Below are 24,633 nucleotides of genomic sequence, written 5' to 3' on the forward strand. Positions count from 1 at the left end.
TAAAAAGATTAAATAAAAAAATATATATATAAAAATTCAAAATATCGGGTAATGTAACCACTGTCACAAAGACAAAGAATTGGAATGAATCCGCTAACGCAGTAGTAAATTCTACGAAAACCACTCTTTTAGGTTATAGAAATGAAAATCAGTTAATACTACAGTAACTAAGTATCTCGTGCCACATGATGTAGTCATAACCTCGAAATGTTGAGTTGAGCGCTGTAAACCGTAGACAAGGACCTAGTGCGTAAAAAAAAAATCATTTTCATGCAAGCTGCTGGACTTTCTGGCTCGTGAGCGATTAAACAATTAAAAAAAGAAAAAAAAGAAAAGAACCCAGCTGAACATTTTTTTCCCAATAATTTTAATGTTATAATCAGCAAAACATTATTTACACAATTTCATTGCATCACTTTTTTTTTTATCCTTTTCAAAATGATCTTCCTTTTTTTTTCCAAAATAGAATCTTACTACTGCAACGCAACAGAAATATATAAACTGCTTTGAAAAGAATTGCTGCAATTAAAAATCAATTCAGAAGGGATGAGAGCCGAAGGGAGTACATGATAAAAATATCAAGGTGTTAACATAGCAGAGATGGACAGATCAAACCAGTTGTTACTTACAAATGCCATCAGGCATATTTGTACATCAATTTGTTAGAACCCATGGCCGCCCGTGTACAGTACATGATCTGTTGTAAGACTTCAATTCATTCATTCATCTGTGCGTGGCAGAATTACATTCGGAGTGCTATCAGGGGGAAACGGGCATAAACCAATGAAACAAACACAAAACAGGACTAAATATTATTAAAAATATTGCTAACTTTCGATAGCGTCACTACTTTTGTAATACACTCACAGAGAGCGAAAGAAAAAGAGAGAGAGAGAGAGAGAGAGAGAGAGAGAGAGAGAGAGAGAGAGAGAGAGAGAGAGAGAGAGAGAGAGAGAGAGAGAGAGAGAGAGGAGGGGGAGGGTGGCACTGAATGAAATCTTGACCGCTGTGGATAAGCTGAAACAAGCAGTAAATATGCATTTATTTACAGCACACGCACGTTTGGTTGGCGGCTGGATTGGAAAAGGAACAACGCTGACGGTTACTGAATTATAGAGAGGACGCGCTGGCTTTAACATGCAGTGTGTTCAGTGCTCCCTCCGAACCACGACAGCGGAACGGAACCACAAGCTGGAAGGACGGCGCAGCTCAACTTCAGTCCTTCTCAGTTAGCAGCCAGTTAGCTTAGCGCAGCTCAATTTAGCTTGTCCACGTTACTATAGCCAAAGTGAAATAGACATTACTCACAAAAAAAATGTAGAACGATTGGACATTTAGGGTGAAATTTCAGGGTGAACCTAAAATGCAAAATAATCTTTACCTGTTTTATGTTTCAGTAGCTTTTGGCCAACGTGGCGCTTTGGAGCAAGGATCTAAATGGCAAACAAACGTCTGTCGTGTTGTGGATACAAATTTTCTTTACGAATTTTTTTTTTTTGGTGCCCCCAACAATCTAACCACAGTATTCTGGTAAATATTATAGGAGGAATAAGAAGTAAGCAGATGAAACCATCCAATTTTTAAGGGCATCATGACATCGTTTTCAGTTGACAGCAGAGGGCGGTATAAGACAAAATGGTGGCATCGCCTACTGTATTCATGAATATATTTTCTTTTCTTTTTTTTAAGTCAGACTTTCAATAAATGTAAAGAAAGAAAAGGTTATAGTGGGTTGTTTTTTTTAGACTGAAATTTCACTTGTAAGCCCAACATCCCCCCCCACCTTTTTGTGAGTGTCGTAATGACGGCTAGTCCACGTTTAGCATTAGCTACTAGAAGCTCAAGTCAAAGGGTGTTGTTGCGCGAACACTAAACTAAGCATGCTAAGCTCTACGGTGGCAAGCGCAGGCGTTGAGAGGGAGCACTGATTCCTTCACTGATGTCACATGAGTATGTCCAAGTCGTCTCCGTGGCCGTCCTCCTCGGTCACCCGCAGCGACAGCACCTCCTCGTTGAGGAACAGGCCGCTCAGCCGCTCCTTGCGGGCCTGACGTTGCTCCTTCAGCTGGCGCTTGCGCAGGGCCTTCTGCTGGAGCTTGCGCTGCTTGGAACGTTTCTGCAAAGAGGCGGCGAGGGCGGTCACAAAAAAGGGCGCTCGGCGAGATGAAAAAGCGCTCTTACTTTTGAATCTCGGATGCGTTCCGCGGCGCTGGAAAGATTGCCGTCGCTGTGGGCTCTGCTAATGTTAGCAACGCTGCTTCCGCTGCAGGCTGAAGCTGTTCCACCTTGGAGGGCAACGTGACAGCAGAAATGTTGGGCTTCAAATAAAAAAACTCAAGATACATTGTTTTGCTTAAACTGTGTAAATTTGAATCTCAGGCGCTGAACAGTAAATAGAATCAAGATTTGTGTAGTCTTCCATGAAAGCAGACTGGCAGTAGTTTTGCAAAAATCTGCTTTTACTCTGAAAAAACAATTATCACGTGTTAAAAAATAATAATAATTCTGACATTTTATGAACCAAACCATTACCGCGAAATGAATCGTAATCAAGTTAATTTTATACACTTGCAAGTCTGACTCGCTAATACTAACTAGTGCGCTACTCGCGGCACTTTTATCCCTCAAAAGAGCGGCTCCACGCTGCAAAAAATAAACTTTTATTGGAATAACTTGATCGTGACTTTTTCCTTCTACTCTCTAATGTGGCTACAACTTAACTGTGTATCAGACCGCGTGGAACCCCACTGCCCCTATGTGGCCAAATCAGGTACAACATGAACAGCGCTCCAAATAAAGGCATACACAAACAAAGGGAAGACAGTATAAAATAATTTAAATAAAATGGATTTTGGGACATTTAAAATCGATTCTGAATCGTACTAAATGAGAATCGCGATTCTTATGAGAATCCATTTTTTGGCACACCCCCAGTCTCTACCTATTGCAGGTGCGCCTGGAACGATCTCCCTGTTCCGTTAAATTATTATTTTTTTTTTTTATGGTGTCCGCCGTTTGGTACCTGCGACAGAGTTGGAGGCCGTGGAGCTGGTGGAGGAGCTGGCCGAGCTGACCATGCTGGCATTACTGCTGCTGGCGCCGCTGACGCCGCCCGCGCTGGCGCTGCTGTGGCTGCTCCTCTTCCAAGCTTCCCTGGTGCTGCTGGCCCTCTGCCGCGGACCGTGCTCCCGGATGTAGTTGCGTACCTGCAATTGGCGGACACTATTGTACTACTGCTATTATAGGCAATTTTCTATGTCTCGTGTCGCACCTGCTTGAGTTTCTCATCAGTGAGACAGTTGAGCTCGATGATGAACTCGCTATCCGTGGGGGAGATTTGAGCGCACGGGTCGATGATCTTAATGATGTCCAGCTGCTCTCGCAGGCCCATCTCCGTGCTGACCTTACGACTCAGGTACTCGATGTATTCCACCTGAAAGACAGATCCGGTTTTGCTGCTGTTCTGACATGTTTATGACATCTGCCGGCATATTACTTGTTCATCGTTGGTCATGGCGCTCCATGGCAGCTCATCCAGGTTACGGTGAGGGTGGGGCTTAGGCTTCCTCTTGGGGACCAAACAAGGTGAATTGGGGATACTCGGGATGATGTCGGACAGGACGTCGCTGTTGCTGGTGATGTCACTTCCTGGCAACTGGAGGATAGATGAAGAATGAGACACAAGACCTCCAACTCAGGCCGAACATGATAAGACTATTCATCGTCACACACCAAAAAAAGACCCAAACAATTTTTCTGTTTTGTGTAAAACCATCGGCATCGTTTTTGCACCGCAAACCCACCTGCCACTCAAACTCGCTATCAGACCAGTCCCAGTAGGTGCTGATGGAGGAAGAGACATCGCTGCAAACGCTGCCCTCGGGAAACAGGTCCAGGGACGTCAGTTCCTGGTCGTCCAGCAAGGAGTAGCAGTCGTCCTGGTCGCACACAGACACGGAAGAGAAGAGCTCCTCGCTGCACTCGGAGCTGGCCACGCTCGTGCCGCAGGAAGTGAGGTTCCACCTGAACAAGTCAAGGCATCAATTCAAAAGTGTCAAGAGCCAAACAATACATTTAATTGTCTCTTGTTAAATGTTAAAACGGGTTCCACGTCTCCATAAAGGTTTCCTTGACAACATTGTACTCGCCTGTTGCCGTGGAAGCGTCGTAGGGGGTCCGTCCTATGACAGGATGAGAGCTGACAGCTGAAGTCACTGACGTCCAGGGTCCCCACATCGCTGAGGTTGGCCCTCTGGGAGAGGAGGGGGAAAGGCTCTTCTGGGGCCAGAAACTTCTCATACTCCTCAGGGGCCAAAAATTTTTCATACAGAGAATCCGACATGGTGTAAATGTACCTGAGAGGGGGGGGGGGGTCATAGTCATTAAATGCCACCAAAGTCGACGGGAACAAGTTACCTTAAGTTTTATTCCAATGCTCATCTTATTATCACCATTTAACAAATAATGACATATTCGGCCAAATTACTGTAAAATACAGCAAAACTAAAATACTTGTCTTGATTAATTGTCCTACCCCAAACAGCTACTAGTTTTAACAGGACTGCTTTTGTGTTGCTGATTTGACGTCACCATTTTATCGACCATTAAAACACAAGCTAAATCTGCTGCCGTGCAGCAAATGTAATAAAACAAGATATCAATACTTCTAATTCGGCAAATTATTGCTATGTGTTGTCGTAACGGAGCGCTGGCCACAATCGTTAGCTTGCTGCTAATGCTAAATGCCAACGGGGCGTTGACAAAAGCCATCAAATGATCCCAAAGTGATTTCACCAACCCACGAGTTTCTAAGAACACATTAAATACAACTTAACTCGGTGTGATGAATAATTTGACATAAATCACTAACCTATAGTCGTTCAAAGTCTAAGCTTTTTACGCGACCTCCATTTGCAAATCCTCCCCACCGACGAGTTTCGTTGTTCACGCGAGAAATGAATAATCGCGAGATTTACTGTAGCCAGAACAAAATCATGTGACGCAACACGGAAGTTGTCACCGACTCGAAAAGAAAACATGACTGTCTTGAGTTTTATTGCAGTTTAGCGACTATTACGTACAAAGTTGAACATTCAGGAATGTCGTTGACGCTAGAAATGGACACCAGCTTTCTGGGTGGTAGAATACCACCTGAAATCGAGTCGATGTCGAAAAACCTGAAGGATGTGGAGCAAGAGACGTTCAGAAAATTACTGAAAGGTACTAGTTAGTAGTGATGCTATTGGAGTTAATAGATTATCGCTTTAAACAACATGTCGATTTTTATGCAATCAAATGATGTGTTTTGCTTATGCATTCCGTATTTTCAGCTGTGGTGAATGCCCTGGAGGGGAAAGACTGCAGAGACACGATTAAGTCAATAGCAGAGAACAGTGTCTTTCCACAGGAGAAGCTCAGTCACATTGTAGCTGGAATGTACAGATTGTTGTCCGAGGCTATTCGCGTCCCGCAATCATTACTTAAACAGGAGGTGAGCCTGTTGTCATGGATCGAAATTACAGTTTGAGGTTACACACATCAATAATACAGAGCGTTGTTTTAACTTCGAAAGCTCTCTTAATGCTTATGTTCTTTGTAGGCCTTCAAAGAAGATCTGCGAGAACTGAGGCAAGTATCAAGATGTGTTGATGTACTGGCTACTACTTTCTTTTCTGCTTGTAACTTTTTATTTTTTTTGTCTTGACATCAGGATAGCAGAAGACTTTATCACAGATTTTTGCAGTGTGGTCTTTGGAAATCGGTGTGTATTTACAGTTCAGTCTTTTGGTGCCTTTCCGATATGATTATGTGGCGCCTATCACGCTGCTAATAATAATACAAATATATTTGCGGTGTGCATTGTTGACGTTTGAGTGACTGCTAAAGGGTTGTGGAGCATTTCATTCAGAATTAGAAATCTGAGTGATAACCTAAACCTAGGACAGATGTCTTCATGTTGTTTGTAATATATCAAAAATAATCCTCTTGTTGTTTTTTAACAACTGTAGCCGCGCAGCTCTGGAAGCAGCCACTTCTCAGAGGGATCCCCACCTGCCTACAATCGAAGAATTTAAATGGAGAGTGGATGTTGCCATTTCTACAAGGTAAAAAGCACCCGGCTCGCGTACGTTTTTTTTTTTTTTCTTCTGCTCTGCGACTTGGAGAGTCAATTTTGACATTTATCTCTTCTCAGCTCGTTGGCCAGAGCACTGCAGCCTTCTGTCTTGATGCACCTGAAACTGTCGGATGGAAGTTTTCAACAATTTGAGGTATTATAACGATTCGTGTTCGTTGAATGTCAAATTGAGGCATTATCAGTGCACAGTAAATCAAACTGTACTGTTACTTGGGAGCAACTCAACAATATGTGCTATGTGCAGTATATTGTCATTCCAGTAAGGTCAACATATTTAAACAATTCAGTGATTGAAGATATTTTGTAAACCTCCCTTGCCAAAACATTAGGTATACTATGTGACATTTTATGCACCAGCTTAAAACAAAAAGTGTTTAAAACTCACTCACTGCCATTGACGGCTATAGAGGTCAAAAATTCATTTGAACTATTTCTATTAGTTTAACATTTTTCCCATTTTTGAAAACCTAGAATTTTTATTATTATTTTGTACATTTAGAACAGATATAAAATTTGATTTAAATAGTGAAGTCATACTATTAATTATGATTAAAAATGTTCATCGCTAATAAATAAAAAGATTATTAAAAATAAAATAAAATAACTTTTTTTAATAAAAAAAAGAAAGAAGAAAAGATGATTACAAATTAGGAATTTTTCATAATTAATCCCATGACTTCACTCGTTAACTCACAATTAATCACAAATTTTATATTTTTTCTAAATGTACAGTAAAAAAAAATTCTAGGTCTATAGCCGTCAATGAGTTAGAATGAAACTGCAAACAAAAAAATAGTGAGTAAAATGACAACGCCCCCCGGTGTTATTCAAGCTGATTACAGAACAGCAGCAGAGCGTCAGCATCTGATGAGCAAATGTATCAAGTGACAGGTTATTGTTTTCCCGCGCAGGTGCCACCCGCTAAATTCCAGGAACTGCGCTACAATGTGGCTCTGATCCTCAAAGAGATGAACGATTTGGAGAAGAGGAGCATTCTTCGGATCCAAGACTGACAGATGTGCCGTAGCGTTGAGAGTGATAAGAAAACTTGATCTCCTTTTTTTTTTTTTTACTTTACCTTCTCATTCTGCCGGACACAACATTAGGTACACATGATACACAATGTAATGAGGCACCGTTCAAAAAATGATTTGATTTCGATGCAGCTGTTGTCGTGATCTTATTGGAGAAGTCAGAAAATGAACACATTTATTTTGTTGTAAACATGACTGAAAATCAAATTAAAATAAGTGTCATGTCATGTACTTATTTGGACTATGTATTGCTATTTTGTATGTGAATCTTAAAATGACTTACCAAAAAATATTCTTGGATAGTATTGTATTACTGGCAATTTACATTTTGTATGCACAACCAATATTTAGAGCTGTCACTCAAGGCAAAAATATTGGCATCAAAATAATAATAAAAAAAATGCTTACTACAACTCTTAACTTTGTTGAAATGTCATGAAACTTGTTTGTTGAGAATTTTTCCAATTTTTTAACATATTCGTTTTTTCTTTTAATTTTAGACTACAGATAGACCATATATATTATTAGTAGTCAAACAGGCCAACAACTGATATTTGGAGCCAATATTAACGAAAAGGGAAATGCTGGCATAAAAAAACAAGAAAGAAAAAAAATACAAACTCCAACTCATAGTTTGTCAAAATGTTTTGAAGCATAGCAGCTTTTCAGAATTGCAAAAAGTTGATTATTTATTTATTTATTTTTAAGATAAAAAAATATATATATACATTAAGAAAAAAATCAGGGAGACCAGAGTGATTGGTATATCTTTAAAATGTAAACTTGTGCAGTGGGTTTAAATAATTTTTAAAATTTGTAACATTGATTTTTTTTTTTATTATTTAAATTTTAGACATACAAAGAATAGACTTATTTGTTTAAAAATTCTACCAACAAATGCAGAGAATTCTCTGTATAAAGTTAAGTGAATTTTTAAATTAATAAATAAATAGTTCCCTGAAATTAACCTAGTTTGAAATTGCTTTCTTGTCGGTCTTCAGATTAAAAAAAAAAAAAAACAAGGCAGATGCCAATATTATCGTCAAAATAAAATATTGGTGCAGATAATCGGCTTTCAGTTTATTGAAATGAGAAAAAACACACATTTATTTCATAATGGTACCGCAATATAACGTTTTTTATTAGACATCTTCATGGACACATTTGTGTGTGTTAAAAATAAATAAATCATCCTTTCCCCTATGTTTATGCCACATTCCTTCCCTTAATTCCAATTTAGCAAATATTCCAAATGTTTCTTATAGTCTTAATATCAACATTGTTTTTTTTTTTCATTCATTCTGGAAAAAAAAAAATCTAAAATGGCCAGCTTCTTTTTTTAAATTTGGTAATAGCATAACTATACAGTACAGTACTATCTAATTGTATTCTAAAAAAAAAACATTTTATGTTATCTGATTTTAAGTAATACCCACTTAAGTATCTAAATCTATACATCAATACCATCATGTGTTTTGTAACCACAGCAAGTCGTGCGAGTTACTTTTCGAATAATAAATGCACGATTTTGAAGGTTCCAAGTTCCCGTCAGCGTTTAGCATCCCACTTCTTGCATAAGACCAATCATTTGTGTCCTCATTTGTATAACAGCGTGTCAGGTGGTTTGTGCGTGTCCACCGGCCTTTTATGTCTATGGCAGGGATTGAGTTCACAGGCTAGACCGGCCGACCTATATTATGCGGCTGCGTTACTACGGACACGGAGCGCAGATCGTCGTAACACATAATCACACGCGCAGCTTCCAGATTAGCGAACAGCTTGATTGTGAAACGGCGGGAAATGAAGTTGGCATGAGGCGATGCTGATCACGCAGTACCGTTCTTTCATCTGAAACAATTCCTTCACTGCAATCATCAAACTATGACATCGAATTCCTGTCTGACGTGACGAACATGTCTTATTTATAAATAGTCACGACTATCAGTCAAATGATGTCGACCACATACTATAAGCAGCATTTCAGGCAAAAGTCTTTATTTTATTATTTTTGTTCTTATGCAAGTACTTGTGCAATCACTGACTAAAGTTCACGTGCGTGGCTACGGTACTGCCTGTTTGGTTTAATTGCGCTTCGTAAAACCATGTTATTTCTTTACATTCTCTTTTGCAGAGGTGGCAAATCCAGGTCCAGAAAGTAAAAATCCTGCCACAGTTTGTCTTTAGCCCCAGGTGCTAGCTCGCTAGCTCCCATGGTGCTCGTTTTGCTGCTATGGAGCTAGCTAGCTAGCTAGCTATCATCAGGGGCTAAAGACAAACTTTGGCAGGGTTTTTAGTTTCAGGTGCTAGCTAGCTAGCTTCCATGATGCTCCTTTACCTGCTATGGAGCTAGCTAGCTAGCTAGCATCAGGTGCTAAAGCCAAACTGTGGCAGGGTTTTTTGTTTCGGGTGCTAGCTAGCTAGCTCCCATGGTGCTCGTTTTGCTGCTATGGAGCTAGCTAGCTAGCTAGCATCATGGGCTAAAGCCAAACTGTGGCAGGGTTTTTAGTTTCAGGTACTAGTAGCTAGCTCCCATGATGCTCGTTTACCTGCTATGGAGCTAGATAGCTAGCATCAGGGGCTAAAGCCAAACTGTGGCAGGGTTTTTACTTTCTTAAATTCAAAATCAAATAAAAAACTTTAGTTCAATTCAATTAAAAAAAAAAGTCCTGTCTTTGAAGAACAGAATGCAAATTTAACCCAGATTTTTAAAAAATTAATCCCATTAATTGGGAAAAATAATTGACAGATTAATAAGTAATTAATCTTTAGTTGCCCCTGCTGTAGCCCTTTTTCTGGCCAGGTTCATGTCGCCAACTGGAACATTTTTAAGAGACCATTTCAAGATTAAACAAATAAAATTAAGAGCACTTCAACTAACTAATTTAGAGAAAATGGTACAAAAACTCAAGTTGCTTACATTTGTTTTTTCAAGTCCACTTATAAAAGCAAAAAGTTGACTTGAAAAACAGACGCTGCAGTTCTGGCCTGATAAGAATAACTTGAGCTCATTGAGTGAGTGGATGATAACTTCCAAGTGACCTCAATTGAAAGGAGGCAGCTATTTGAAAGGATGACGTCCTGGTTTATTAGGTAAGACACCGAAATCAGAGTCATGAGACTTGTGACGCAAAAAGACACTTCTATATCGCAGAAATGTAATTACATTTGGTTTATCGGAAGGCCTTGTAAGTTGTTCAAACCCGTCCAATGAGTCGAGAATGCGGGTCAGAGCGGCTGCTGTCCCACAGTCACTCCCGTTCTGGAAGTGTTACATGGCCGATTGTTTTGTAACCGTTTTTGACCCGCTCGGCCAATGAGAACGTCTGACCGGCGTCACGTGACACAACTTTTACGTAACCAGTTTTTTTTTTTTTTTACCCCTCCCTTCTGTTGAATGAGACGCGTGGTCGGCGGAGTCCCTTCAGTGCTTCCTCCCGTGACATGAGCGGGGATGCTCCACGCGTATGAGCTCCGCCAACAAGCCGGGCCGCCGCCATGAGGACAACAGAGAGCGAAAGTATGCTGCAGCTCGCCGCGGAAGCTTTCCGGGCGAAAAACTTCGACCTGGCGGCGGATATTTACGAGTGCCAGCTCGCGGCTCTCGGGGACGCAGAGAGCCGGCAGGAGCTGACCGTGGGGCGGGCGGACGCGCTCGCCTTCGGGGGGAAATTCGCCGAAGCTTTTGTGGCGTATCGGCAAGCCGCGGAGATGGACAGACTGACACCCGCGCACCTGGCCAAACTCGTCGACTACCTGACCTCCATCACCAGGCTGGACAGCGGGGGTGGCCGGGCAGAGGGCGCGGCGGCGGCGGCCACAGGTTGCGGGTGCGAGGACTTCTCGTGCCGGATCTGTCTGAGCTCCCTGTTCGAACCCGTCACTTTGGCGTGCGGGCACTGCTTCTGTAAAAAGTGTCTGGAGAGGGATAAGAAAGAGAAGGAGGTGGTGTGTAAGGAATGCAGGCTGAGCTCCGGAGTGGCCGGCCACAGCTACCGGGTCAACGTGGTCCTCAGCAACCTGCTGGCCAAATGGTTCCCGAGGGTGTACCGGGCCGGACAGCTGCGGCGGGAGGGCAACGGACTCTACTCGGAGACGAAGGTGGAAGCGGCTCTGGAGAAATACAACCAAGCAATCTTGATATGTAAGTCAGCTTGTTTTTTTCCCCCTACCACATTGTGCGCACTAGGCTGGTCGATTTTGACGAATAATCGAATACATTTTTTTTTTGCGACTGCAATTTCATATGCGATTATTCTTATTATTACTTCTTGCCATGCATTTTTTTTTAACAAACACAAACAGTAAATTAATCTGTATGATGAAAAACAATGTCAGCAAATTGACTATCAATTTAATTGATAAATATTTTGATAATTGATTAATCATTTTGAGACCCTGTTTAATATGATCAGAACTTCAGGCTCTTGCTAGTAAATATTCACACAACATTTAAGCGCTGTCAAAATTAATCGACAAAAAATCAATGATCAAATAATCGACAACTTTTTAAATAATCGAGTAATTGTTTGGAGCAATTTTTTTAAATATAAAATTGTCCAAATCATCTGATTTCAGCATATCAACAGTAATTGTTCCCTGATTTCAGTAGTCCTTCTTGAAAGAAGACCGATTATCGTCTGTCTTTAATCAAAATAAGACATTTGCAAACATCTGTTTTTACTTTGGAAAAACAATGACCGAATCGGTAGTACAACAATAATTTTTTCAATCACTATACGGTACATAAAGTACAAAATAAACACCAATCATTGGTTAATAAACAGTAATCAAGGGGAAAAAATTATTTCATAATACACTTTAATGCAAAATTTAAATGAGTCTGATTAGTCGATTAATTGATAGATTAATCAATTCTAAAAAATATTTGCTAGTGACACCACTACATTTTTGCCCAAATTCTGACATGTTACTAAAACAGTAACCAAATATTAACTAATTCACTGCCATAAATTCCTTTAAAAAAAAAAAGAAATATTGATAAAAATTAGGGGCAAGAGGCGATTAATTTTTTACATTGTAATTAATCGCATTACTTCACTAGTTAACTCGCGATTAATTACAAATTTCATATCTGTTCTAAATGTACAATAAAAAAAATTATAGGTTTTCATACTCTTGTAAACAAAAGTGGGAAAAAATGTTAAACTAATAGAAATAGTTCAAATAAATTTTTGACGTTTATAGCCGTCAATGGCAGTGAATGAGATAAAAAAAAAAGTCATTTCCTGCACTGTCAATTTGAAATAATATCCTATTTTTTTTTAAAGAAAATTGTTATTTTTGATAATTAGACTATTCAACTATTAAAGTAGCCTAATCATTATTTGTAGCCCTAGATGTATTACATACCTCATAAATGTTTTGATAGTCTTAAAGGCAAACAAACTACAATAAAATGAAAGACAAATGATTTATTCATCCAATTCAACTTGTTGGCTAAACACTATGACAACGTCACAAAATTCTATAAATAAATTCAATTAAAAAAATAATAATCTGCGGCACGTTTCATGAAACAATGTTTGTTTTTTTTGTTCACCCTAGTGCGTGCCATAACTTTGTAATACCGCGTGATGCTAATAGTTCAAGTGTGATGTTATTTTTCATGATGCGATAGTGTGGTGCCTTTCCCTTTGCAATTTGGAAATATGTATCTGTATTATGAACTGTCGAGACAATGTGTATGAAGTTCAACCAATCTTGTCCCAAGTGTGTGCGCGCCGCACTCGCCATTGTGTGTTGACGCGCACCGCCGCCGCGCACCGCCGCCGCGCACCGCGTCTCCACGTGTTGGGTAACAATCTTCATGTTGGCTGGGCCAGTGGGCCAAACATTGCGTAAGCGCGTCACCGCCCCCTTGGCTCTCTCGTTGTGTAATGGGAGAATGACACAAATGTAGGTCAAGGTTATTTTTGCAGGTCAGCACGAGGAATGAGCAGTAGGCCAAGTTGCGTTCCAAAACGGGCCGCCAGAACTGCAAGATTAGAGGAAACGTTGCCCTGGCTTTCAGACATCAGGATTGCCGTCGGTTCATTTAGTGTTCACAAAACTTTATTACTCATTTGGTACCTTTTGCCATCGAGTGGGATATTATTTATTCGTTTTGCCTGTCACCAGACGTCGCGGGAAAAACAGTAGCAATGGGCAAAGTGTCGATACCAAGTATCAGTATCGGGCCGATATCAGGTTTTATTTTAAGGTATCAGACTATCAGTACTCACGATGTTGGCCGATATCAGGAACTAGATTTGGGAAGAATAGAAAATTGCCATTAACTCAATCACTCCCAACCATTTGTCACTGAAGCAACCCCCTTCGCTCCCGGCCGGTTTACTGGATTTTGACAGATTTTGCAAGGCCCACAGAATATTGTTGTATTGCTATAAAAACATGGAACCTACCAAAAGAAAGATTAGAGTCTCTTCTTTCATCAGGAAATAAAAAGTATGTTTGTATCTTGTTTCCGTTTTGCAGCAATTAGCATTAGAATATAGCTAAGTTTCATTGTTATGCACAAATCTGTTTAGAACTGTGGGTAAATTAGCTTTTTTCAACATGGTTGATCTCTTATACTCTGCTGCCACCTGCTGGCCGTTTTTGTGATAACTACCATTTCCTCAACCGTTCTCTGCAGTTGAGAGGTTGCATCAAAGCCTTTCTGTATGCTCTAGCATAAAAAAAATACCGATACCATCCATTGATACTTTATAGCTAATGCTGACCAATCGCGGCTCACCTTGCGAATGTCACACACGCAAACTCAGAAAACAGGTGAGCCGTGATTGCTTGTCACCTGAGCAATTGCGATGTCATTTTTTCCAGTCAACAGGAAGTGACAAAATGGATGGATCCGAACATCATTTCTGTTATTTGTTTTTCCCGGCTGCTTTTTCTTCCCATTTTGAATCAATTTCAAAAGGAGCCATATTTGATGGTTATGGCTAAATGTGACATTTGCATAAGTTTGAGTCGTTATGAAACATCGAATGTGGGTGACCTTGATAGTGCGGCGTGGTTTTGTAAGGCGGCCGTTTTGTAATGTGGCACCTCATCCGTCTCAGATGCAAATTTGTTCACCCGGAACCCACAAAGTACATAACTTTCCTCTCGATCCACTTTGATATTACACATGATATTATATTGTTGCCGTGACTCGCCTTTTTCATGTAACATGGTAGAAAATAGTAATATTAGTAGTCATTTAAAAAGATAATTGCATTTGAGATCAAAGTTACAGTTGCAATAATTTTATCAGTGACAAATAGTCCAAGTATTAATAAGAAAATGGATTCTTTTTGTATAAACTTTTTATTTTCATACATTTTGCCAGACTTTACTTTTTTCTTTGATTGAATACGAAAGCAATTATGAAGAAAATATTAATCACAATTAATTTGGTAATAATTGAAATCACAATTGGGACAATCATTTGTTTTTTGGTACAAGAAAATGTTTAAACATGTAAAAAATATATATTTCTTTGAAACACTATAATTATGCAAGTTCCTTTTGGACTAAAACAAGATTTATTAAATTAGTCACTTTAAAAAAAAAAAAAGATTTAATTTTTTTTTTTTAAATTTGAGAAATAACAAATTTAATCAATTTTGTTTTATCCAAAAATAACTTGCATAAATATAGTGTTTCAACGATTTTTTATTCGTCTTAATATTAATTATTTTTTTTTACGTTTAAACATTTTCTTGTTTTGTACTAAAAACAAAATCAGTGCACATGCTGCACTCCAACTTCGAGTTTTTGCCTAAATAAATAAATAATATTATATAATTATAAATTCAGTTTGGTCCAAAAAGAACTTGCATAATTATAGTCTTTCTATTTTTTTTTTAATTGGTCTTACTATTTTTAAATGCCTAAACATTTTCTTGTTTTGTACCAAAAAATAAATGGAATAATCGTGGTTTCAATTCTCGCCAAAATAATTACGAATATTATTGTGAGTGCGTGTGTGGAATTTCGCTGAATTGCGCAGCCCGAAATAACATTTTCTTCTCTCTTTTCAGCCCCCACGGACCACATACTGTTCAGTAACCGCTCCCAGATCCACTCCAGTCTCAAGCGCTACGAAAAGGCTCTGCGAGACGCCGAGATGGCCTGCAGACTCATGCCTCTGTGGTCCAAGGTACGACCTAATAATAATAATCTTTTTTTTGTTGTTGATCTTTTCACGAATTGATTCCCCGATTCAATTTCTTCCATGACTTCCTCATGCGTCCAGGGTCACGTTCGTAAGGCTCAGGCTCTGGTGTCACTGGGCCGCACTGAAGAAGCGCTGAGGGAATACCTTTTATGTCTTTCCATCGAACCTGACTGCCGACTGGCCAGGAACGAAGCTAACAAGGTAATTCGTTTCATTTCAAATCATTTCATAGCTCGATTGAGTGAATTTATTAAAAGTCGCAAATGAGCGTTTCGAGAATATAAGTGGCATCATCTGATTTTGTTTTGCTCAGCTACTTAGCGACCTTTTGGCTCCCGTGACGGACCAGGTGCCTGAACACATCTCGGACTTCCCCAACATTCTGTCCTCTAGAGGGCGCATGAAGAATCGCTTCGGCCAATCGCAGGTAAGAGAAGAGAGCGCTCGGGTTTAGTGGCTGGCGGGAATTCGGGCGCGGCGTATGTCGGCACGGAGGCGGGTTAGACCCGGTGTTGGTAATTTTACAGATGAGTGATCACACAATCATGGCCAATCAAAGTGGCTCCCTGAATTCAGAATCAGAATCGCTTTATTGTTTTTGGTGCAACTGAATTGAATTGGAGTTCCAATGTGTGGAAATGGTAAATAACAAACCACACAATAAACACCAATATAAAAAAAGGCAAAATTAAATTAGAATGCGGAAGTAGTATTATTTAGATTTTTTGTGTGAATGTCTGTTTACGTTTTGCAGCAATTAGCATTAGAAAATAGCTAAGTTTCATCATTATTCACAAATCTGTTTCTAACTGTGAGTAAATTAGCCTTTTCTTCAACACGGCCCTGCTTGATCTCTTATACTCTGCTGCCACCCGCTGGCCGTTTTCGTAATAGCTACCATTTCCTCAAACGCTCTCTGCAGTCTGTATGCTCTCACATAAAATAAAATAAATCACATAAAACGTATAAATACGTCTTTGGGACACTTAAACATTGCCAAATATGCAAAAATCAGCATCCGCTGACATTTGATTTCCTGTCTACGAAAACCGAGTCCGTAGTGTAATCATTCCCTCGCCCTTCTCGCGCTCTCTCAGCTCCTCGGCCCCGTCACGCTGTCATCGGAGTCGGGTGTGGATCCCGCCGACCCCGCCGATAGTAGTGAGGTCAAAGTTCAGGAGGACGGGAGGATGGACCGTTGTCTTCTACACAAACGGAAGCGAAGGATCGCAAAGGACGAGCACGGGGCAGACGGGACGGGCGATGCTAAAAAAAGATTGAAGTCTGGTGAGCGCGCACACTCGTACCGTCAATGTGCTAATAACGCGCCACAAAAATTGAAGTACTAAAACTTATGTCTTAATTTTCAGCAGAGGCGAACAATCTGCTCAATTCTGCAGTTGGCGACATTTTGGACCCAACAGATCTGGAATGTTCTCTTTGCATGAGGTGAGGTTCTCGACACGTCCCGGCGCAACTTGCGATTGGTTACGTTCAAATATGCTAATGTTCGCTTTTTGGCACATTCGTACCCAGGCTGCTCTACGAGCCGGTGACGACGCCTTGCGGTCACACTTTCTGTCTCCAGTGTCTCAAGAGATGTCTGGACCACAACCCAAAGTGTCCACTTTGCAAAGAAGAGCTGTCAGAGGTATGTGAGATTCCACTTTGCTCTCATTCACTGCCATTGACGGCTATAGACGTCAAAAATTCATTTGAACTATTTCTATTAGTTTAACATTTTTTTCCACTTTTGTTAACAAGAGTATGAAAACCTAGAAATTTTTTGGGGGGTACATTTAGAACCGATTAATTAAGATAATACATTTTAATTGTCTGATGCCCCTAATTTTTAATAATCTTTCATTAAAAAAAAAAAGATTATAAAAAATATAAAATAAAATACAATTTAAGAAAAGATTATTAAAAATTAGGGGCATCAGACAATTAAAATGTGTAATCGTAATTAATCGTATGACATGAAAAAATTCTAGGTTTTCAAACTCTTGTTAACAAAAGTGGGAAAAAATGTTAAACTAATAAAAATAAATGAATTTTTGACGTCTATAACTGTCAATGGCAGTGAATGAGTTAATCGTGAGTTAACTCGTAAAGTCATGCAATTAATTATGATTTTAATCGCCTGATGCTCCTAATTTTTTATTGTAATTAATCGCACGACTTCAATAGTTAACTCACGATTAATCATAAATTTGATATCTGTTCTAAATGTACAATAAAAAAAGTTTTCTAGGTTTTCATATTCTTGTTAACAAAAGTGGAAAAAAATGTTAAACTAATAGAAATAGTTCAAGTGAATTTTTGACGTCAATAGCCGTCATTGGCAGTGAATGAGTTAAAACCTCTTTAACACACTCGGTGGAATGTTGTTGTTTTTTTATTCATTATTTTATCAACAGTTAAGATAGATGTGGTAACTGACTTGCTAGCAGAGAATCCTTGTTGAATTCCCCTGTTTTGTGAAGATTGATTCAGTAATTGCAAAGGGTTCAAAGGAAGGCAGCCACGGCCCTTTTTCTTTTTCGTTTTAACCAAAAATTCGGCGGGCCGTAGCTCCCAAACCCTTTTTCCGATTGACCTCAAAATTCAGATTTAGTGATCATCGCTATCATCGAATCCACCAAGTTTCATTCAAATCCAAATCTGCTCGGAACGACCCGACCCCAACTGTCAGTTACACAGCCGCGTCAGTCAAAAGACTAGCAAAGATGAAGTCAGCATATCACAGACCTTCTCACTCTTTCCCTTTCTTTCCTCTGAAACCGTCCCCGTCCTTCCACAGTACCTCGTCCAAAGACAATACTGCAAGACCACGCTAATGGAAAACCTCATAGCGAGGTACCTTCCGTCTGAGCTCACGGAGAGACAGAAAATCCACAACGAGGAGATGGCTGAGCTTTCCAAGTAAGTTTGACAACGTCCTCTCCGTTGACTTTTCCTTTCAAGTCTTAATCTTCATATGTCCAATGATGACGCGCTAACCAGTTCCGAGATCCCTCAGGGACAAATATTTATGAATACTTCCCTTTTGCCCTGGCCACGCCCCTCGCTGTTGGACTTGCATAAGTCAGTTTGACCTACTGCCCCGCTGTCGCTCGTCTGTCGATCTGACCCCTTAAGTCCACCAGGTGTCGAGTATCGGCAGCCAAAGGCCGAAGCTAAGAAAAAGCTATTTATACTCAATAACCTTATCCCTTGTTAAATAGGTCTTATTTAAACCGTTATTTCATTGCCAAAAGGCCATTTGGTTCGTAATCATGAATCAAATTTGCTGTTACGATTCTATTCAATATCAAGTGCATATTTGACCAATACCTGATTTGATGGTTTATGCTACAAATGCCCTCATTTTACAGCATCGGTGGGGGGGAAAATAACGTTTTTAGCTTTTAGTTCAAATGGTTCAACTGAAATCTGTAAAGCGCGTTATTATTTCTCGATTAGTTTTTTTTTTTAGTTGCGCTCCTGAAGGCAACGAGTTAGTGTTTGAATGTTAACTCCAAAATAGCTAGCTTATGCTAGGCAGTTTCATTTTGCTAGCTAGCTTATGCTAGGCAGTTTCATTTTGCTAGCTAGCTTATGCTAGGCAGTTTCATTTTGCTAGCTAGCTTATGCTAGGCAGTTTCATTTTGCTAGCTAGCTAGCTTATGCTAGGCAGTTTCATTTTACTAGCTAGCTTATGCTAGGCAGTTTCATTTTGCTAGCTAGCTTACGATGGGAGGCAGCGCTTACCATGTCGGCAAGTTCCTCGGCACAGGAGCAAACATTTTCATGTTGTAGTAGCCGTATTTGATTGACAGTTGGCAATTGTGCGGAATGCGGTTCCTGCGCATTCAGACGACACGCCCGCAGCGTTTGCGAGCGGGTGTTAGCAACACTGTAGTGTGTCAGATTTACAAGACTACGGATTATTTTTGCTTGAAAGTGACCAGGGTTATAATAGTTTGGGATTTTTCATTGTATTTATTTTATTTTTTTGTGTTTTGGCTTTTTGTTTTAAAAATGAAGTTTTATTTTTACAAAAATGCTTTATTTATTTTAAATAGTTTGTGTGTGTTTTTTTCTGGCACATCAAGTTTAAGATCATATACTGTATTACACTGTTATGTAAAAAAGTAACAGTACAATTTTCAAAAAATTACATTTAAAATAAACCTTGAAAATAAAAAATAAAATTAAGGACATTTTTGCTATAGTTAAAGTTAGTTTTATGAACGTAAAATGTAGTTAGAGTTAGTTATTGCTTTTTAGTTTCACTGTCATTTTGATATTTTTGATATATATTTTTTCATTTTCAGTATGGATGTTCAATACGACTTTTTTCAGACTGATATCAGTACGAGCACTCAAACCTTGAGTAATCCCCGATATCAAGTACAGATACCACTAGTGCTGTTAATACACAACATTTCCACACACAAAAAGCTTTTTTTTTTTTTAAATGATATGAAATTGATGGCAATTTTCCATTCTTCTTCTCATTTCTCATCGTAAAACAGCCACAAGTTGCGAGTTGCGATACCTTGAAATTACTCGGCCACCCCCGATATATTCAACACAGACTAAACTACTTGACGACGTAATCTGACGCACCTTCGCTTCTCTCTTCAGCCTGAACAAGAACTTGCCTGTATTCGTGTGCACCATGGCCTTCCCCACCGTGCCGTGTCCGCTGCATGTCTTCGAGCCCTGCTACCGACTGATGATTCGCCGATGCATGGAGGCGGGAACCAACTGCTTTGGCATGTGTCTGGGGGATGACCTCAAAGGGTGGGTGCGACAGAAACACCCCCCCCCCCCCACCCACAACCCTCCCCCCATGTGGCTATCCAGAGAATGTCATATTCTCCATCTTCTCCTCCTTTTCTAGATTCGCAGACTACGGATGCCTGTTGGAGATTCGCGACGTGACGTTCTTCTCCGACGGCCGCTCGGTCGTGGACACCATCGGCAGGCGGAGGTTTAAAGTCATCCAGCACAGCGAGAGGGACGGATACGACACGGCCGACATCGAGTACCTGGAGGATGTCAAGGTCAATCTGCTGGCTGAGTCTTTTTTTTTTTTTTGTTTCGTGAAGGGCTGGAGGACTCGGAATGAATGAATGAATTCCGTTGCAGGTGGAAGGTTTGGCGGTGGGCGAGCTGCAGTCTTTACACGACACGGTGTACGACCAGGCTCTGGTTTGGGTCAACTCTTTGAAAACGGAGCAGAAGGAACGAATCGAAGGGCACTTCGGACCCATACCTGAGAAGGATTCGGAACTTCAGGTATGCAGGACGGACATTTTTTTTTAACACGTTTCGCCCCCTAACCCTCGTCGTCTTGGCGCTCGTCTTTCAGGCCAGCCCGAATGGTCCGTCATGGTGTTGGTGGTTACTCGCCGTTCTTCCGTTAGAGGGCCGGGCCCAGCTGCCTTTCCTCGCCATCACGTCCCTGAAAGACCGCCTGAGCGGCATCCGCAAAGTTCTGCTCTTCATGTCCCGCAGCAGACACCGGGGACACGCCGTGGGCCAAAGGTCGTAGTCCCGCCCCCCGCGACCACCGACGAGCAGTTGATCTGTTGTTCTTCCTTTTTGAGACTTTGCGCTGATGTGACGGCACCTTCCGTATTGTAGCACAATCCACAAAACGCTCTCACGTTATATTCAACTTCCATTCATCCGAGGGCTCATCGCACCATGACAGCAATTCATCCTTGCAATCGAAATACTTTTTTTTTTTTTTTGTCTAGATGTATATTTTGTTATCATCTTTCTTTGTAACATTTTACATGAAGCAAATGCGCACAACCTCCGACCTGACTCCTGTTGCGACCCCGAGGCACGGAAGTCGATGTTTGTCGGCCTTTCCGCGTGGCGCTCCTCCGTCTTCATAGTTCTCCGCGCTTCTAATGTGAGTTAATACAAAGGAAAAACAATTTTTAAATAATATTTGACATTCTTCCTTGAGAGTGAGTTGCCTATCAAACAGCTTTAAAGTATATTTAAAAAAAAGACCCTAATATATGTATGTATGTACAGTGGTTAATAAATGTATTAGACTACCTGTCATAAAAAAGGAGCAAATATTAGTAGCATTATGAAGTGCTTTAATGCGGACTTTTTCATTTTCAGTCAGCTCGCTATATTTTACAATTCTGAACAGAAAAAAAATGGGCGGCGGTCCAGGGCTTCCCCGTAAAAAAATTGCCAAGTCTGGTGGTTGGGGACGGACTTAGACTTGTGGCGTGTCACCAAAAGCCGAGGGTGATAAAGCACTGGGGGAAACCCCTGTTTTACATTTGCAAAGCACTCTATGTATCTAAGTGTACTTATCAATTCTGTGAGAGACCAAACGTAAAAAAAAAAAATGTTTTTGTTTGTAAATCCACTCAAGGCAATCAAGTGAAAGATGATTGAGAAAATATTGAGATATTTGAAACTTCACTTTAAAAAAAAAAAAAACACCCATTCGTAACACATATAATGAAATGTGTGCTTTTTTTTTTTTTATGGGTGGCATTTTGTTTTTTCTCCATTATTTATTTTTTTCATTATTTATGCAAGCAGTGACTTTGTTTACATTTTTCGAAAGATGCTTTTTTGGGATAAAATTCCTGAATTAAAAAAAAAAGAGGAAGAAAAAAAAAGGAAGATATTGCTGCTCCGGTGTAAACCATAGATTTCATTTGAACATTGATGTATGATGATTTAGGTCAGTATTGATTCTGTTTTATTTTGTACTTCCATCCCAAGTAATGAGAATAACTTCCATAGAATTATTTGTAATTATTTTGGCTACAGCACAAATATATTTTGGAGAAAATTGTGATTGATTGATTGATTGATTGATTGATTGATTGATTGTCGTCTCATTTTATAGTAGCGAGCTTTGCCTTTGAAATAGTTTGATTCGGATTTTCGGACTTTATTTCGATTGTGTCCGTGAAATCATTTCGCAGGCTCTCGCGATGGCATATGCAATCGTACAGAGATGTCACATTTGATCAATGGCCTCATTTTGTATGTCACGAGCGACTTCGCTGATGTTTGATACAGTATTTGCCACTGCAACATTGTTGGGATAGAAACTTCTATTGAAATCAACACAATTCTTTTTTTTCCAGGAAAAAAAGAAGACGAAGAAAAAAAAAATCAACAGAATTCTGCAAATACTGTATAATAATCGTGATGGGCCAAAAAAGGGAAATGCTTTCAGTCCAATATCATCACATTGTAAACATATTTGTGAACCGACATGTATTATACCCAATTATTATTTGAATAATATTTTAAGTTAACCATGGTTAGGGATGACTGAAAAAAAAATATGCCTAAAAGGGTGAACCTTTGAAAACTGCGAATGAACGATCTTCCATTGACATAAGCTTTAGTGCCTTAAGTTGGATTTCTTCCTCTTATGTAAAAACTGGAATGTGAAGAATTTGGGGGGGTCCCTTCAAATACGTTATGCTCCTTTTTGACTAATTCCATGTCTTTTTCATTTTTAATACTTCCTGTTCTGAACAATGAATCAAATATTTTGTATTGTATTAATGTTGATCGTCTGGCATGTTGCAATAAAATTAGCACAACAATTCCGAAACTGACAAAAATAAATCAGCTTCAATCAAGGAATGTTTTTGTTCGATGATGAAAGTGACTCTGCTCTAAAAAATACAACTCGTAACCAAATTGGGTGTTTCAAGCGCCGAGAAAAAAAAAACAGGTGGATAGTGACCAATGAGAAAAGTTTTAGGTTTCATGTTGAGTTTGTAAATCGAATGAATATGAGCACATTTATAAAAGTAATAAATAATACTTCCATTAAAACTGGTTCAAAGAAGCTTCCTGCACAAAAACGGTCAATGAAGCTTCTGGAGATGTCAGTTGCTGCTTTTTTTGCTGCTTCCTTTTGTTTACTGTCAAAATAGATATTGCATTTAACTGCCAAGTAAACTGGATGCTGAAAGATTGTTGTTGCAGCGAAAGTCATAAGAAATGTTCTTGTGCTGTCAAACTGGCAACGTTGTAATAAAAGTCTCATCTTGAATTTTGACAAAGGAAGCTGGTGTAACGTCTGCATTTGTGATGGAACGTTGAAAATGCAAGATGTTAACTGAAGCACAGAGAGAGCCTCATTGTTTGGGGGGGGGGGGTTGTGTGTGTGTGGGGGGGGGGTCATGTTCCTCTTGCACAATGAGTGTGACGTTTCCTTTGTTTGTGTTGTAAAAGGTTGGCCAGGCTCCCTAAATGGGAACAGTTCAGACTACTGCTTGCATCATTAGTTTCCATCAATGATTAAAAACCTTCACTGTTGTCCACTCTAAGGAATAGAAGGAAGTTTTTTAAAATTAACTCATTCACTGCCATTGACAGTTATAGACGTCAAAAATGTATTTGAACTATTTCTATTGGTGTAACATTTTTTTCCCACTTTTGTTAACAAGAGTATGAAAACCTAGATTTTTTACTTTATTGTACATTTAGAACAGATATAAAATTTATGATTAATCGTGAGTTAACTATTGAAGTCATGCGATTAATTACAATTAAAAATTAGGAGCGTCGGGCGATTAAAATCGTAATTAATTGCATGACTTTACAAGTTAACTCACGATTAATCACAAATTTTATATCTGTTCTAAATGTACAATATTTTTTTCTAGGTTTTCATACTCTTGTTAACAAAAGTGGGAAAAAAATTGTAACTAATAGAAATTGTTCAAATTAATTTTTGACGTCTATAACCGTCAATGGCAGTGAATGAGTTAATCTCATTTATCATTGAATAAGATTGAAAATAAATGTCGTGAATTTTCTCTCTGTCGCATGATTTTGTAAAAATCCTTCATATATTAAATATGACACCACATGAGCCACCCTGTACTCATGGCTGATGGTAATTTCGCAGGCTAGCAGGGGAGAGGGGGGTCTGCGCCTCTGTGAGAGTAACCAGAGCAAGGCGGCATGCAGACAACCAGTTTTCTCCTCAGTGTGTACAATAATAATGTCAATTTAAAATATTCAAAATTTTTATTTATCAAATTTCAAGGTGCATTTTTTTTGTATTGCTGTGAAATTTAAAAATTAGTCAAATTTGACTAAGAACAGAAAACGGGATTTCCAATCTTTTCCTAAAAAAAACGGAATAATCCAAAATCTCGGATTGAAATTAAGATAATGGGTCAAGGCTAACCCTTGACTGATTAATTCCTAGATGTCTTGCGCCTTTGAGATTTTGTGCAGCTATTAAAAGGAACCCGTCAACATCCTCACAC

General features: G+C 39.5%; 3 protein-coding genes across 3 annotated transcripts; 2 read left to right on the plus strand and 1 right to left on the minus strand.

The window, feature by feature from the left end:
• Positions 1 to 346: 346 nt before the first annotated feature.
• On the minus strand, positions 347 to 4,950 carry fam199x (family with sequence similarity 199, X-linked). The gene is made up of 8 exons (XM_086084293.1): positions 4,871 to 4,950; positions 4,149 to 4,355; positions 3,804 to 4,023; positions 3,497 to 3,655; positions 3,272 to 3,433; positions 3,023 to 3,206; positions 2,182 to 2,285; positions 347 to 2,116 (listed from the first exon to the last, which is right to left on the minus strand). Exons 2-8 carry the CDS (start codon positions 4,340 to 4,342, stop codon positions 1,943 to 1,945), a joined length of 1,197 nt encoding a protein of 398 aa, XP_085940419.1. The 5' UTR covers positions 4,343 to 4,355; positions 4,871 to 4,950; the 3' UTR covers positions 347 to 1,942.
• A 51-nt stretch (positions 4,951 to 5,001) lies between these two features.
• commd5 (COMM domain containing 5) lies at positions 5,002 to 7,590 on the plus strand. Its single transcript, XM_086085084.1, has 7 exons — positions 5,002 to 5,220; positions 5,331 to 5,491; positions 5,600 to 5,628; positions 5,711 to 5,761; positions 6,009 to 6,104; positions 6,194 to 6,269; positions 7,048 to 7,590. Exons 1-7 carry the CDS (start codon positions 5,100 to 5,102, stop codon positions 7,147 to 7,149), a joined length of 636 nt encoding a protein of 211 aa, XP_085941210.1. The 5' UTR covers positions 5,002 to 5,099; the 3' UTR covers positions 7,150 to 7,590.
• Positions 7,591 to 10,558: 2,968 nt separating this feature from the next.
• Positions 10,559 to 23,419, plus strand: LOC147168799 (LON peptidase N-terminal domain and RING finger protein 3-like). Its single transcript, XM_086084292.1, has 12 exons — positions 10,559 to 11,311; positions 15,216 to 15,334; positions 15,431 to 15,553; positions 15,666 to 15,779; positions 16,450 to 16,639; positions 16,723 to 16,801; positions 16,889 to 17,003; positions 18,156 to 18,277; positions 19,985 to 20,143; positions 20,244 to 20,406; positions 20,492 to 20,641; positions 20,715 to 23,419. The coding sequence occupies exons 1-12, from the start codon at positions 10,666 to 10,668 to the stop codon at positions 20,895 to 20,897; spliced, it is 2,163 nt and encodes a 720-aa protein (XP_085940418.1). The 5' UTR covers positions 10,559 to 10,665; the 3' UTR covers positions 20,898 to 23,419.
• Positions 23,420 to 24,633: the final 1,214 nt, after the last annotated feature.

This window comes from Leptonotus elevatus, chromosome 9 (genome assembly GCF_054856555.1).
Source record: "Leptonotus elevatus isolate MCC_2025b chromosome 9, RoL_Lele_1.0, whole genome shotgun sequence".
Classification (NCBI taxonomy): domain Eukaryota; kingdom Metazoa; phylum Chordata; class Actinopteri; order Syngnathiformes; family Syngnathidae; genus Leptonotus; species Leptonotus elevatus.